The 16,640-nt window shown below is 49.7% G+C and overlaps 1 protein-coding gene across 1 annotated transcript in view; it reads left to right on the forward strand.

Annotated features, from left to right (window-relative positions):
• Nucleotides 1-1,625: 1,625 nt before the first annotated feature.
• Nucleotides 1,626-16,640, forward strand: part of LOC129359953 (solute carrier family 45 member 3-like) — a 17,917-nt gene continuing 2,902 nt past the window's right edge. Inside the window, 5 exon segments of the mRNA XM_055029944.1 lie at nt 1,626-1,773; nt 7,509-7,795; nt 12,603-12,793; nt 12,863-13,292; nt 13,295-13,522. Coding sequence (XP_054885919.1) covers nt 7,648-7,795; nt 12,603-12,793; nt 12,863-13,292; nt 13,295-13,522 — 997 coding nt within the window. The 5' untranslated portion in view covers nt 1,626-1,773; nt 7,509-7,647.

Consider the following 16,640-nt stretch of genomic DNA (forward strand, 5'->3'; position numbering starts at 1 on the left):
TTCATAAAACCTGGCTCTGGTTCTGCTCCAGCTTTGCTCCTGTTAAACTGAGTTGTTTCCTCCCACTGTCACCACAGGCTTTCTGAGAAGTTGCTGTTCCAAAGTTACAGGAAGATCCAGTTTTTGCGTTGCTGCTTGACAGACAGAACTTTCAGGTTTACTCCCTGGACGTAACCGAACATCTTCCATTTCATCGCCGCCTTTTATTATTTCAGTACATTATTTTTTCCATTTTTTTAGTATTTTAGTTTGTGAGAGTTTAGTTTACTCTCACTTTTTTAAATCACACACTAACTTATTTTCCTCCTAATATTTCTTGCATTTTCTCCACTCCTGTTTTCTCCGTTGCATTTATTTACAGATAATTTTTCTAATGTTCTCTTTTTCTTTCTGAGTCATGGGAGGAGATCCAGAGTCAGCTTTTGTGGCCACAAGTGGGAAGGAAAACCTGCAGTCGGCCAGCGCTGACCGCTAGCAGAGCAGCTGACCCTGAATCTACTCCCAGTTTTTATTTCAGCTCTTAAAAAGATTCAGAGGGAAAAAGAACAAAGAATCTGTAAATGCAAAGGAGAAAACAGGAGAGGAGAAAATGCAACGAGGGAATATTTGGAGGGAAATAAATCAAAGTATAATTTTAAAAAGCGACAGTAATAACTAATTATTAAAAGCAAAATATGAGAAAGAAGAAAAAAGAAAGAAAACATCTGGGAACATCAGCTTTCAAGTCTTTCCAAAGATTCTCAGTTGCTTTCAATCTGGCCTTTGACTAGACCATTATAACTCCTGGATCAGTTCTGATCTAAACATATCTGGGTGATCAGCTGGAAGGTGAACTTTGACCCCATCTCAGCTCCTCTGCTGGTTTCCCTTGAGGATGGTCCTGATGAGCTCCACCCACAGCATGATGCTGCCACCTCTGTGTTGTCAGTAGTATGTTTGGGTGATATGCAGTGCTAGTTTCCTGCTTTGGTAACAAATTTATTTATTTATTTAGTTATGAGAGTAGAAGGAGACACCATATTTAATTTACTTTGGATGTAAAATTGATGAGTTTTAAAGACAAGATTAGATTTAAGTCTTAATTTTGAGCTTCAAAATTTTATTTACAACATACAAAAACCATAATAAAGATCAAAAGTTAGGAGTTTCAAAGTAAGCTTTGAGGATGAAAACTCACTGTGACTTTTACATCATCATTATGAGAAAAGTCATGATTTGAGATTCAAAGTCATGATACTGAGCCAAAATTACGGCTCGTCAAAAAGTTGACTTTAAAAGTGCCCATTTTGGGACGCTATGGTTTGACTGGCGAAGGCAGATTTAACAGGCTGGGAACAAAAAGATCAGCTTTTTGTCACCACTTCCAGTTGGGTCACATTTTTCTGGCTTCCAAAAGAAAAGCTTGTTGACTGCAGTTGTAGGATCACTGAACATTTGCTGCAGTGCGTCTTGTTTACTGTGAAAATTAGGGTTTCTTACACATATGTAGAATCACGGACGCATCTGCTGAACAGTTGTTTTATTAATCAGTGGATAAAGCGCTGTTTAATTTATGTGGCCTTATTTTGAAAAACCGCGCAGGAAGTCGCTTTCAGCATCGGCAGCAGCTTTACGGCAGCCGCCGCTGCTGACTCGTTGACTCGCTGGAAGTTGAGCAACTGCCGTCTGGAGCGAGCGAGTCGCGGCGTGGATTTCCAGGAGCCCCGCAGGATCCACGGAGAAGGTTCTGTTCAGGAAAGTCCATCTCCGCGGTTCCGAATCCCATCCGTGAAGGTACCGGTGTCATTTAAACCCCGGGCTGCTCGTTGTTCGGTACTTTCTACCGTTAGTGTTGAAACTTGTTGAGTGTTTTTCCATCCGCCGCCTTCAAACCGCAGCTCCAGATTCTCCATTAACCCAAATATGGTCGCTGCTCGTCCTGGAACCCGGTTCGGCTCCGACCCAGCAGACTGTGGGACAGCGGCGGAGCCTGCGGCTAAACGGTGTGCGGTTAGCCCGCTTCCAGCCGCGAGGAGCTTTCTGGAAGTGTGGCCGCTCGGCAGCTCCAGATTGCGGGGCTCCTGGCTGCGGGGCTCCGGGTTGCGGGGCTCCTGGCTGCGGGGTTCCGGGTTGCGGGGCTCCTGGCTGGGGCTCCTGGCTGCGGGGCTCCTGGCTGCGGGGCTCCTGGGTGCGGGGCTCCGGGTTGCGGGGCTCCGGGTTGCGGGGCTCCTGGCTGCGGGGCTCCGGGTTGCGGGGCTCCTGGCTGCGGGGCTCCTGGCTGCGGGGCTCCGGGTTGCGGGGCTCCGGGTTGCGGGGCTCCTGGCTGCGGGGCTCCTGGCTGCGGGGCTCCGGGTTGCGGGGCTCCGGGTTGCGGGGCTCCTGGCTGCGGGGCTCCGTTAGAGGATTTCAACAGAAAAAAAGCAAGTGTGAAAGTTTGAAGTGATACCAGTGAGACGCTGAGATGTTCAACCGACGGTCTTGATTGGTAATTTGAACCATATCTGTGAATTATCTTACAATAATCCCTTTATTGGGCCAAAAACACAGTAGATCTAATAGATTGATGAATCAAAGTCACTGATTGTACTGACAGAAGCTGCTCACATAGTTTAAAACATGTCATGCAATTTTTATGTGAAATTAACACAAAAATTACAAATAGATTCTTCATCTCCAGATACTTTAGATCTTTAACAATCTTTAATGAGTGTTTCATTAAGAAAGTTTCTTTTCAATTTAGTTCCAGATAAAACATTATAAACGATTTATTAATGTTAAGATGTGCTTGTCTATCAGACCAGAACCTTTTTAGGATGTGAATGATGAAAACATGAGCTAACACGTTTTGAGATCAATTTTCAAGAATGAATTGATCTTCACGTGAGTTTTTATCAGACTTCAACTTCAATAATAATTCCTGGATATCAGCCTTATTAACTAGAACAGCAAAGATTCTCAGCAGTTTTACTTGCCATACCAACTTATTTATAAAGCACTTTAAAACAACCACAGCTGATACAAAGTGCTGCACATAAAATAGATAAAAAATAAAAACTCTTTCAGTTTAAAACAAACAAACATACAATATGAAACTAGATCTCGCTGGAGTTGAAGGCCAAGTAAATAGAAGGGTTTTAAGACGAGCTTTAAAAGTGGACAGTGAAGGGGCCTCTGACCTGCAGGTCATCCATAACTTAGGACCCCGACAGAGAAAGCTCTGTCCCCTCTGAGCTTCCTTCTAGATCTCGGTTCCTCCAAGAGCAACTGATCTACAGACCTGAGAGATCGATAAGGTATGTAGAGGTGAAGAAGCTCAGTGAGGTAAGCCGGGGCAAGATCATGCAGCGATTTAAAAACAAACATAGGAATTTTAAAACGGATCCTAAAATAAACAGGCAGCCAGTGAAGTGAAGCCAAGACAGGGTCACATGCTCTCTCTTTCCAGTTCCTGTCAAAAGTCGTGCATTCTGAAGCAGTTGCAGACGTGAGAGCAGTGACTGACTGACTCCCAGATATAGAGAGTTACAATAATCCAGTCGAGTCGAAATAAAAGCGTGGATCACTGTTTCAAAATGCTGCCTGGAAAGAAAAGATTTCACTGATGCCAATCGCCTTACATGATAAAAACTGGACTTAACCACAGCTCTAATGTGGCTGTCCAATTTAAAATCACTGTCCACCTTAAAACCAAGATCTGTAATAACTGGTTTAAAATAAACAGGTTTAAAATACACCTCCAAGGGTCAAAGGTCAACAGAGGAGTACTCACAGGAGCCACTGGGTCTGAGCACCATCACCTCTGTATTCTTTATGTTGCCACATTTCCATATGCAACAGCAACTGTCAGAACTGGGTCAGAACAGAACAGTCCAGATCCAGTCCAGGTCCAGTCCAGTTCAATCACGATCCAGTCCAGATCCAGTCCTGATCCAGTCCAGTTCAGTCCCGATCCAGTCCCGATCCAATCCAGATCCAGTCCTGATCCAGTCCAGTTCAATCCCGATCCAGTCCAGATCCAGTCCTGATCCAGTCCAGTTCAATCCCGATCCAGTCCAGATCCAGTCCAGTTCAATCCCGATCCAGTCCAGATCCAGTCCAGTTCAGTCCAGATCCAGTCCAGTTCAATCCCGATCCAGTCCAGATCCAGTCCAGTTCAGTCCCGATCCAGTCCAGTTCAATCCCGATCCAGTCCAGATCCAGTCCTGATCCAGTCCAGTTCAATCCCGATCCAGTCCTGATCCAGTCCTGATCCAGTCCAGTTCAATCCCGATCCAGTCCAGATCCAGTCCAGTTCAGTCCAGATCCAGTCCAGTTCAATCCGATCCAGTCCAGATCCAGTCCAGTTCAGTCCCGATCCAGACTCATCATCTGACTGTACATGTAGTGAAAAGGATGTGGTTTTACCCAGTCCCTTCCTCTCTGATGCTTCCTGTCAGCTTCTGATGTTCTTTGTTATTTCATCAACTTTATTTGTTTATTTATGACCTTCATTTAGAGAAATGTCTAATTTTTCTTTATTTCTTACCATAAACTATTTCTTGTCCCATAAAGGAAGTAAAAAAAATATGCACTCTTGGATGGCATAATAATCAGTTGAAGTATTTTATAGTTTCTGCGTTTACACATTGAAGCAGAATCAGTTAAAACTCACATTCGCCGTCTGTCGGCCTCCATTTTGAAACAATGCAGGATGTCCTGACGTTCCCATGGAGACTGTACTGGAACATAATCAGAAAGGACCAAAACAAACGGAAACCAGAGAGATGAAAGCGATTAATTCGGATCAGTCTTGGTCGAAGGAAATATTTTGAACTCATTGACGGAGCTGGACACCAGGACAACCTGTCAGCAGACAGGGGGCGCTGTCTCTGGCCTGTTCCTGTGGGTCCCGGTGGTCAGGCAGGTCGGTCTGCAGCTGCAGACCGACCTGCTGCTGCGCCTCCTGCGGCTTCTCCTCCCTGGTTCCTGACCTTTAACCTCCACTGGCTCTATTTTCAGGCTGCCTCTTATGGACTAGCTAGGCCTGATGGGGTGTAACTATGGCTACCAGAGAGCCGGAGCAGCCGGCCGGTCTGCAGTCGGTCCTCAGGACCGCAGGCGGTCCTAAGTCGGTCCTCAGTCGGTCCTCAGGCGGTCCTCAGGCAGTCCTCAGGACCGCAGTCGGTCCGCAGTCGGTCCTCAGTCGGTCCTCAGTCGGTCCTCAGTCGGTCCTCAGGCGGTCCTCAGGACCGCAGTCGGTCTGCAGTCGGTCCGCAGTCGGTCCTCAGTCGGTCCTCAGTCGGTCCTCAGTCGGTCCTCAGTCGGTTCGCAGTCGGTCCGCAGTCGGTCCGCAGTCGGTCCTCAGTCGGTCCTCAGGCAGTCCTCAGGCGGTCCTCAGGCGGTCCTCAGGACCGCAGTCGGTCCGCAGTCGGTCCTCAGTCGGTCCTAAGTCGGTCCTCAGTCGGTCCTCAGGCGGTCCTCAGGACCGCAGTCGGCCCGCAGTCGGTCCTCAGTCGGTCCTCAGTCGGTCCGCAGTCGGTCCTCAGTCGGTCCGCAGTCGGTCCTCAGTCGGTCCTCAGTCGGTCCTCAGTCGGTTCGCAGTCGGTCCGCAGTCGGTCCGCAGTCGGGTCCGCAGTCGGTCCTCAGTCGGTCCTCAGGCGGTCCTCAGTCGGTCCTCAGTCGGTCCGCAGTCGGTCCGCAGTCGGTCCGCAGTCGGTCCTCAGACGGTCCTCAGTCGGTCCTCAGTCGGTCCTCAGTCGGTCCGCAGTCGGTCCGCAGTCGGTCCTCAGTCGGTCCTCAGACGGTCCTCAGTCGGTCCTCAGTCGGTCCGCAGTCGGTCCTCAGTCGGTCCTCAGTCGGTCCTCAGTCAGTCCGAAGTCGGTCCGCAGTCGGTCCTCAGTCGGTCCGCAGTCGGTCCTCAGTCGGTCCGCAGTCGGTCCTCAGTCGGTCCTCAGTCGGTCCTCAGTCGGTCCTCAGTCCGAAGTCGGTCCTCAGTCGGTCCTCAGTCGGTCCGCAGTCGGTCCTCAGTCAGTCCTCAGTCGGTCCTCAGTCGGTCCGAAGTCGGTCCGCAGTCGGTCCTCAGTCGGTCCGCAGTCGGTCCTCAGTCGGTCCTCAGTCGGTCCTCAGTCGGTCCTCAGTCGGTCCTCAGTCGGTCCTCAGTCGGTCCTCAGTCGGTCCTCAGTCGGTCCTCAGTCGGTCCTCAGTCGGTCCTCAGTCGGTCCTCAGTCGGTCCTCAGCGCTCGTGGTAATGACAGGCAGCAGAAACTCCAGATATGCAAAACACTGCAGCATATCAGGATGCAGTTGGACACACAGCTGTCCTGATGCTTCTGTCACATAGGCCAAAACTGTCAGGTCAAAGGTCATTGAAACCAAAAAATGCAATGTAATAAAAATTCACTGCAATAGTTGAATTGAACGGATAGTCAGATATTTATTTGGACTATTGCAGAGCCAAAACTGCAGGTTTCTCTTAAAATATCTGCAGATTTTTATGAAAGAAATGGAAAAAGCGTCTGCCAGTTTGGAAAACCAGAATGGAGGTAACCACATGCTGGGAGGAGGGCGGGGGGGGCAACAGCTGCTGGTTCTGCTGACTGGACTCCATTGCTTTAACTTCACTAATGAATTATAATTACATATTTTAGTTAAAAGCTGATTGTTTGAGCCACTGAAAGATTATATCCAGCTAATGTTAGCATCCACAGACCAGATTTCTAAAGAAGCTTCATGAATGATCAGAGAAACTCTGGAAAGACAAATAGATAGATAAACACTGAACAGATTACAACCCTAACGGTGAATAACATTTAATTTTAGCAGCATAAAGGTTTTTAAATTATAAATGTACCTGATTTGTCAATTGAAATGTGAGTAATTAATTACAGAGCCTGAGATCAACTTCTTAAGTCCTGTTTAGGTTAAACCTCTGCTAACATGTTCTGCCTGATTCTCTGCAGTGGATCTCAGAACCAGAACAGATGACCAACTGTCAAGATATAAGGCTTTCTTATCAGTAATATTGATCATTATGGACTGCCGTATTTTCCTGACTATAGAGCGCACCTTACTATTGGCTGCATCTACAAAGTTTTTTTTTAAAAACTGGAAGCGCACATATAAAAGCCGCACCAGGCTAAAGCTGCAGGTTCAAAGCAGGAGAAAAAGAAAGGTCCGAAAAATACGGCTGTTGTTTTTTATAAACTCGAGGCGTGACCTTTTCTGTTTTATCCAGTTTCTCTCCACACCGTAATTTATTTTATACAGTTGTGGTGATGAAACCGATTACTCAATGTGTTGTGCTAGGCAACCAGAGAGCGAGTTGGTTGATGCTGCCCAGCTAGCTTAGCTCGCTAAGAGAGGTTGAGCGGCTAAAGCCTTTCCTCTGCCTTCATCTCCCAGAATGCTGTGCAGTGAAGTCATTGAATATTCCATCGGGCAAAATAAAACAATCGATCTGACCAGAACTGGATGACTGGTTCTGGTCCAGAACCAGAGATCTGATCCTGATATCTGAGCCTCTCTGATTTCCTTCCTCTTCTGCTCCTCAGATCCACGATGCAGAGAAGAAGATGAGTCCTCCAGACGATCTGGGACAACTTCCTGTCTTTGCTGCTGTCCCTCCCACCTGGACCTCACCCCCCCTTAGCGCCTCCCTTTGCCCGGTCCCCAGTAGGGGGCGGTAAGGTGATGTCTGGATGGCAGTCCCAGGGGCGCCTCCTGCTGCTGAACTCGCTGACCTGCGGCCTGGAGATCTGCGTGGCGGCTGGAATCACCTACGTCCCCCCTCTGCTGCTAGAGGCGGGGGTGGAGGAGCGCTACATGACCATGGTGCTGGGTGAGACTCACAGATCGACCTCTGACCTCTCCGTTACACAGCTGCAATAAAAACACCAACAAGATTTATCAGCATGAATAAATCTGCTAAACATGCGGTCCTTCGGGCCGCTGGCCGTCCTGCAGGTCTTAGATGAGCCGCAGGTCCAAACCACTGGACTGAAACGGCTTCATGACCTCCAGGGTGGGTCGGTTCTCCAGAACCTTAATGAGCTCATTATTCTGCTCAGGTGGTGCAGCAGAGGCTCATCTACAGCTGCAGGCCAGCCAGCGGCCTTCAGGACTTCAACACCCTGATTTGACTAAAGCAACACCTTTATGTAGTAATTAGGACTTTAAATCCAAAGTCTGTGAATTTATTAATAATAAGTAATTGATGAGCAGAAAGTACATTTTGCACCTTCAGGAGCATTTCTGTTTTAGAAATCAACATCATAATAACACAAACTGTTTACAAACAGAAGTTTATGTTCCCATTTAATATCAGTGTTTTCCTGATGAACCAATCAGGGCTCATCAGTCTTTTGGGCTCTGATTGGTCAAAAAGGACTGAGATTGAATTTAAATACTTATTTTGAATCATTATTTGTTTGTCTAGAAAGGGACACAAAACCTGATTCTGCTGTTTTTATTCAGCAGCTGTTGCTTCAGAAACATGATGATGATGATGATGATGATGGTGGTGATGATGGTGATGATGATGACCATCATCAATGGTGATGATGATGACCATCATCAATTAAATCTGAGCGTCTCGGTGCTGATGCTGAATCTGTTAGGTGCTGACTGCTGTCATGGTAACGCAGTCTGTGAGGTGATGGTCTATGCCCATATTAGGGCGGTGGGCGGGGCTTCAGCCAGGTCTGTCTGCTGCGCTCAGAGTAGCAGGAAGATGCTGCACCGATTGATGCGCTCTGATCCTCACCGCTGGCTGATTGGCTGATACTTTGATGTGGTCGGCCATCTTATTGCGTTCAGACACTTTCTTTTTGTACAAAGAAAACTTGAAACTCGGGACATTTATTGGTGGTTTTGAAGTTGTTGTGTTTGTTCTCCACTGTGATTTTTATAAAGCTCTTTATTGTGGTGAGAGGCTCCAGGTGTGAGGTCGTACAGACTCTTCATCGCTTGCTTTTTGTTGTTTACTTTCTCACTCTGGGACACAAGCTTCAATAGAAACCATTCGCATCATAGAGTTTATGGAGGTGTTGTCCAAAGTGCGGCTCGGGGGCCATTTGTGGGCTTTGAAATGATTTTGTGTGGCCCCTGTCAAGCAGTCAGAATGAAGCCAATGCAGATGAAGACTTCCTGTAGCTTTACAGGATGAGACTTTTTACACAGACCGCAGTAAAAAATGTAACATTTGTTTGAGATTATCAAAGCTTGCTGAATTTAATTTACTTTACCAGTAAATTGTTTTTAGGTTGGCCAGTTAATCTACGTTAATCTCCCAGATTAAATCTAACAGAAGCTGTTAGAGGTTCTGATGTTCTAGCAGCAAGAGGGGCCCCTGAGTCAGGTTCTGCCCCGGGCCTCATGCAGCCTTGGACCGGCCCTGCAGGATGAGTTCAACCTGCTGCACTGCAGAGAGGAGCAACAGACAGATTTAATTCAATGCTGCTAATGTGGCTTTAGCAGCTCTAACGTTTGTGTGTGTTGAGTTTTTAACCAGGGGACAGAAACTGTTCTGGTTGCTCCAGTTTATGGGGCGACATTTTCAGATCTCCGCGCTCATTAACTCTAAGTGGACAAAACATTTGATATGGTTTGATGCTTCGTGTAAACAGAAAAATAATGATAAAATAATATAAAAGCAGCGTGACGCGTGAATACGAGCGAAAGCTCCTCACCGGCTGAACCTGCATGATGAGGTCAGCGCTGTTCGCTAACCGCTAACTCTCCGACCAACCGGGAACACACATGAAGTTTACAGGGCAGACAGCGCCACCTGCTGGGCAGCGAGTTGAGATGGAAACGACCCACATAACTTGTTCACAAATATAAATCATTGTCAGCGCTCCTCTGAAAGAAAGACTCCAGGTTCTTCCTGCGGTTCATAGAGCTGCACAACCAGAGCTAACGCAGCGGGTTCAAACACTGACCTGGATGTGGAGTTCTCCAAAGAAACATGAACATGTGAACATCCATACAGGTCAGCCTGTGTCCAGTTGGAGTGAAAGGAGGCGCGCCGTCTGCGCCGAGGTGAACTTAAGGAACAAAGCGGCGCGAGGCCCAGCGCTGTGATTGGTTCGGCTTGAAATGCATCAGCTTCTCTTTTAGGAATAAATCCACTCGGCCAGTGAAACGCTCAGAGCAGCAGAGATGCTTTCAATCCGGATTTTTAAAAAAAGAAAAACAAATTGTGCTTTTTAAAATGATTGTTATTATTTTACTAAAAACATAAATAGGGAGTTAAAGCATGGTGGGCTGCCAAGCTTTTATTGCACTGGGAGAAACCCTGATTACTGTTATCCTGTAATCTGGACCTGGAGAAGCAGCTCATCCTCCAGCTGCTTCTCCAGACATCTCCAACCTTAACCCAAACCTCCAGGGTTTTTTCTAGAACATTTCTGAAATTAATATAAAAATTTCTGTGGTTTTTGGAAAAAATTGACTCAATTGTTTGTTTTGTTTTTTGTCATGTACTGCAGCTCTAATACTGAGCAGTAGGAGACAGGATAACCAGGAGGATTTACTGTTCCTTTCTATCCCCCTAGTGGAGGCTGGAGGGATACCAGGCAATCCCAGAACAGGTTTTGATTGTAACGTTAGCAGGGGCGTTGGAGGGCCGGCGTCCTGCAACGTTCACATGAGTCTCTGCTGCACCTGAATAGAATAATTAGGTCATTAAGGCTCTGAAGATCTTATGTACCCAAGGAGGAGGTCATTAATCCATTTCATTCCACTGTTTTGTACCTGTGGCTCACACTTTGAGGACTGGAGTTTGATACCTGTGGTAAAGCAAAATCAGCCAGAACCCAAAACAGCCAAAACTAGAGTATGGCTCGCTGAAACACAAAAATGATGGCATAGAAGGGGCTCCACAGGGTGTGGTCACACTGGTAGGTGAGGAATCCAGCCTGGGGAGGGTTGGGTGAATGGACAGTGGAAGGCCTTGGGGGGTCAAGGGACAAAGAGACGACAGCTACAAAATCCACCGACCAGAGGGACAGTCATTGAAACGATCCGGGGTCATGCACCGGAGGGTCGAAGGCGGTAATCAGAGGACTGGCAGGATCAGCAACAGGAGGTCAGAATCCTTCCTACAGCAGGAGGACTAGGCAAAAATCTGTGGTCAAAAACAGGCAGGATCAGAAAACTCTTTGGAACATGAGAGGCTAGAAAGCTGAGAGTGGGGCGACAGACGATCTGCCTCTGAGCTGACTACATATGGAGCAGCACAGTGCAGGTCAGGGGAATGAGTAATCAGCACAGTCAAGGTGGAGCAGAAGGGCTGAAATCATGACACTGATTGCTGATTTCAACTCTTGTTTGGTGGTTTCTAACTAGCCAGATTCAGGCACATGGAGAAGAAGCAGCTGGCGTGAGGCTGGTGTCGTTCTGTGGCAGCAGCCGACCTGACGGAGGAACTGGAGGCGCCTGAATGAATCCTCTCCTTCCAGATGTTGTGCAGGGAGAGCAGAACATCTCAGTGAGCTGGTTCCTGCATGCTGGCGTTCTGAAGAGCTGCTGTTGTTTTACACTTGTGTACATCTAGTACCGTATTTTCCGGACTATCAGTCGTATTTTTGGGGAAAATTTATTTGATTAAATCCAACACCAAGAACAGACATGTCATCTTGAAAGGCAATAAAATAAAAATAGAATAGAGGCAAACAGGCCGAATAATTGTACGGTATGCTAACGTTACATGACAAACATGCCTGGTAAGTTAACATATTAAAAGTTATTCAGATAATTATAGCATAAATAACACGTTTACCAAACCATCTGTGTCTCTCCAGCTTCAGTGTTGCTTGTAAACAACTCTGCTAACTCTGGAGGTAGAATAACAGGCCTAGAGCGCCCTCTTGTGGTTTAGTGAGAAAATAACATGTGATAGGATATAATAATGTGTTCATAATTTAACACATAAGTCGCTCCAGAGTATAAGTTGCACCACTGGCCGAACAATGGCCAATGCCAGCCTTTTATTGCACTGGGAGAAACCCTGATTACTGATATTCTGTAATCTGGACCTGGAGAAGCAGCTCATTACCATAAACTTATAGTCCAGAAAATATGGTAATTGGTTTTATTCTGTAACCGGGTTGCTGTGTATTGCAGACTTCTGCACAGTCCCTCTTGAAAATGAGATCCAGATGTCAACCGGGTTTACCTGGTTAAATGTAGGAAACTGGGAAAAAAAAGCTGAGCAGATGGAGGTTGAGAAAAGGCAGGAACATTATGGAAAATGTGAACCATGATACTTTTGAATCATAGGCGTCATTTTGATGTTGGACGTTTACTGTGAAATTCAGGACGCCTTTTCTACATCTGCCATGTCAAAGGTTCACCAGCTACATAAATCAGAAAGTAGGCCGAGGCGTCACTTTCACTTTGAGTTTCCTCATTTCTAATCCTGCTCAGCTGTGAGGTTTGCTGCTGGTTTGTGCGGACAGGTCGTTCTCTGCTGGTGTTAAAATGCTTCACATTTCTTCTTCCCTGCAGGTCGTATGTAAGAACATTGTGACTAATGGGCAGTGGATGGTTTTGGGAACAGTTCTGCTCAGAGCCGATGGTTTTAGCAGGTCTACAGTAGAGGGAGACAGTCCCTGTGATGCTTGTGGTTCCCGGTGTGTCTGCAGGTATCGGCCCGGTTCTGGGGCTGCTCTTCATCCCTCTGATCGGCTCGGCCAGCGATCAGTGCGACAGCAGCTACGGCCGCCGCCGGCCCTTCATCTGGCTGCTGTCGCTGGGCGTCCTGCTGGCGCTCTTCATCATCCCCAACGCCGACCTGCTGGCGGCCCGTCTGCCCTGGGCGGAGCAGACCCTGCAGGTGGGCGGGACTCCCTCAGCCCTGGAGCATGCTGGGAAACCGAGCTCTAACGCTGCTGCCTTTCTCCAGGTGGGCTTCCTCATCCTGGGCGTGGGCCTGCTGGACTTCTGCGGCCAGGTGTGCTTCACGCCGCTGGAGGCGCTGCTGTCGGACCTGTACCGGGACGAGGAAGAATGCGGCCGCGCCTTCGCCATGTTCTCCTTCATGGTCAGCGTGGGCGGCTGCGTGGGCTACCTGCTGCCCGCCGTGGACTGGAGCCGCAGCCCGCTGGCCGTCTACCTGGGCGGCCAGGCCGAGTGCCTCTTCTCCCTCCTCATCCTCATCTTCGTCAGCAGCGTCATCGTCACCATGAAGGTGTCTGAGGAGCCGTCCTGTCGGGGCCCGGCCGGTCCGGCCCGCGGCCGGAGCCCGGGCGGCGGCGGCGGCGCCAGGGAGGCGGGGCGCTGCGGACTCCCTCGCTCCTGCTTCTCCCTGCTCAGGTGCAAGCTGCGGCTGCTGGGGGCGGGCCTCTGCTCTGCCTGCTGCGCTCCTGCCGCACCACCATACCCGCCATCTTCTGGAGCTACTGCCGCGTGCGCGTCATCAGACAGCTGTGCGCGGCGCAGCTCTGCAGCTGGATGGCCGTCATGTCCTTCATGCTGTTCTACACAGACTTCGTGGGGGAGGGGCTTTACGGCGGCGTCCCCAGCGCGGCGCCGGGGAGCGTGGCACGGCGGCGGTACGATGAAGGTCAGACTCTCTCCTCATTCTCTGATTGGTTAATGGCTCAGCTGTGAGCCTGCTCTGTTAGCTGGCATAGCATCCATCAGTTAGCATCAGCTGATCAGATCCACATCTGGTCTCCTGATGTCGTCGTTTAGAAAGAACAGACAGAATGATGCATCCCTTCTAAATAATCCCAAAGCAATAAAGTTCATATCAATAACAGACGTGGGATTATTGACATGTTTAACACACTTCATTTCAGGGTAGAGAATTAATTATCCACATTTGAACCTAAAACCAACCAAGGTCAGTAGCCGTGATTCATGGTTTTTCATCTGTTATTTATATCCTGGGTTTTTCCCATGACGGCCATGTTGGAACGACTTCCTGAAGACGGAGTTTCAGGAAACGCTTTTAAAGAGACACACCCAATTTGAAGGCATTGGGTTACAAAATAAAAATTATTTTAAGTTATGTTTGATGCATTTTAATAACAATTGAAGGTAACATAGTTACTGGATCTAAAATGATTTTGTGTGCTTGGAAAATATGGAACACTGCCCCCTCAATTAAAATTTAACGGAAGTGCAAAAATATTCATATTTATTTGTGTTTTGCCATTTTTAAGCCTCTACAGGATGTTTGAGTTTTGTCAACAATAGATAAGAAACCTGTTTAGCTTTTTTTACACAAAAACCTGGCGGGCCGCCTGGTAGGCCTGGTTCTGACCCAGGTCTGGTTCTGACCCAGGACTGGTTCTGACCCGGGTCTGGTTCTGACCCAAGTCTGGTTCTGACCCAGGTCTGGTTCTGACCCAGGTCTGGTTCTGACCCAGGACTGGTTCTGACCCGGGTCTGGTTCTGACCCAGGTCTGGTTCTGACCCAGGCCTGGTTCTGACCCAGGCCTGGTTCTGACCCGGGTCTGGTTCTGACCCAAGTCTGGTTCTGACCCAAGTCTGGTTCTGACCCAGGTCTGGTTCTGACCCAGGCCTGGTTCTGACCCGGGTCTGGTTCTGACCCAGGACTGGTTCTGACCCGGGTCTGGTTCTGACCCAGGTCTGGTTCTGACCCAGGCCTGGTTCTGACCCAGGCCTGGTTCTGACCCGGGTCTGGTTCTGACCCAAGTCTGTTCTGACCCAAGTCTGGTTCTGACCCAAGTCTGGTTCTGACCCAGGTCTGGTTCTGACCCGGGTCTGGTTCTGACCCAGGCCTGGTTCTGACCAGGTCTGGTTCTGACCCGGGTCTGGTTCTGACCCAGGCCTGGTTCTGACCCAGGTCTGGTTCTGACCCAAGTCTGGTTCTGACCCAGGTCTGGTTGACCCAGGCCTGGTTCTGACCCGGGTCTGGTTCTGACCCAGGTCTGGTTCTGACCCAGGCCTGGTTCTGACCCAGGTCTGGTTCTGACCCAGGCTGGTTCTGACACAGGTCTGGTTCTGACCCAGGCTGGTTCTGACCCAGGCCTGGTTCTGACCCAGGTCTGGTTCTGACCCAGGTCTGGTTCTGACCCAGGCCTGGTTCTGACACAGGTCTGGTTCTGACCCAGGCTGGTTCTGACCCAGGCCTGGTTCTGACCCAGGCCTGGTTCTGACCCGGGTCTGGTTCTGACCCAAGTCTGGTTCTGACCCAAGTCTGGTTCTGACCCAGGTCTGGTTCTGACCCAAGTCTGGTTCTGACCCAGGTCTGGTTCTGACCCGGGTCTGGTTCTGACCCAAGTCTGGTTCTGACCCAGGTGGTTCTGACCCAGGTCTGGTTCTGACCCAGGTCTGGTTCTGACCCGTCTGGTTCTCAGGTCGGTTCTGACCCAGGCCTGGTTTCTGACCCAGGCCTGGTTCTGACCCGGGGTCTGGTTCTGACCCAGGACTGGTTCTGACCCGTCGGTTCTGACCCAGGTCTGGTTCTGACCCAGGCCTGGTTCTGACCCAGGCCTGGTTCTGACCCGGGTCTGGTTCTGACCCAAGTCTGGTTCTGACCCAAGTCTGGTTCTGACCCAAGTCTGGTTCTGACCCAGGTCTGGTTCTGACCCGGGTCTGGTTCTGACCCAGGCCTGGTTCTGACCCAGGTCTGGTTCTGACCCGGGTCTGGTTCTGACCCAGGCCTGGTTCTGACCCAGGCCTGGTTCTGACCCAGGTCTGGTTCTGACCCGGGTCTGGTTCTGACCCAGGCCTGGTTCTGACCCAGGTCTGGTTCTGACCCAGGTCTGGTTCTGACCCAGGCCTGGTTCTGACACAGGTCTGGTTCTGACCCAGGCCTGGTTCTGACCCAGGCCTGGTTCTGACCCAGGTCTGGTTCTGACCCAGGACTGGTTCTGACCCGGGTCTGGTTCTGACCCAAGTCTGGTTCTGACCCAGGTCTGGTTCTGACCCAGGTCTGGTTCTGACCCAGGTCTGGTTCTGACCCAGGTCTGGATCTGACCCAGGTCTGGTTCTGACCCGGGTCTGGTTCTGACCCAGGTCTGGTTCTGACCCAGGTCTGGTTCTGACCCAGGACTGGTTCTGACCCAAGTCTGGTTCTGACCCAAGTCTGGTTCTGACCCAGGTCTGGTTCTGACCCGGGTCTGGTTCTGACCCAGGTCTGGTTCTGACCCAGGTCTGGTTCTGACCCAGGTCTGGTTCTGACCCGGGTCTGGTTCTGACCCAGGCCTGGTTCTGACCCAGGTCTGGTTCTGACCCAAGTCTGGTTTTGACACAGGCCTGGTTCTGACCCAGGTCTGGTTCTGACCCGGGTCTGGTTCTGACACAGGTCTGGTTCTGACCCAAGTCTGGTTCTGACCCGGGTCTGGTTCTGACCCGGCGCTGACCCAGGCCTGGTTCTGACCCAGGCCTGGTTCTGACCCGGCGCTGACCCAGGCCTGGTTCTGACCCAGGTCTGGTTCTGACCCAGGTCTGGTTCTGACCCGGGTCTGGTTCTGACCCAGGCCTGGTTCTGACCCAGGCCTGGTTCTGACCCAGGTCTGGTTCTGACCCAGGTCTGGTTCTGACACAGGCCTGGTTCTGACCCGGCGCTGACCCAGGCCTGGTTCTGACCCAGGTCTGGTTCTGACCCAGGTCTGGTTCTGACACAGGCCTGGTTCTGACCCAGGTCTGGTTCTGACCCAGGCCCTGGTTCTGACCCAGGTCTGGATCTGACCCAGGTCTGTTCTGAC

The sequence above is a fragment of the Poeciliopsis prolifica genome, unplaced genomic scaffold (genome assembly GCF_027474105.1).
Source record: "Poeciliopsis prolifica strain line A6 unplaced genomic scaffold, Auburn_PproV2 SCAFFOLD001, whole genome shotgun sequence".
NCBI lineage: Eukaryota > Metazoa > Chordata > Actinopteri > Cyprinodontiformes > Poeciliidae > Poeciliopsis > Poeciliopsis prolifica.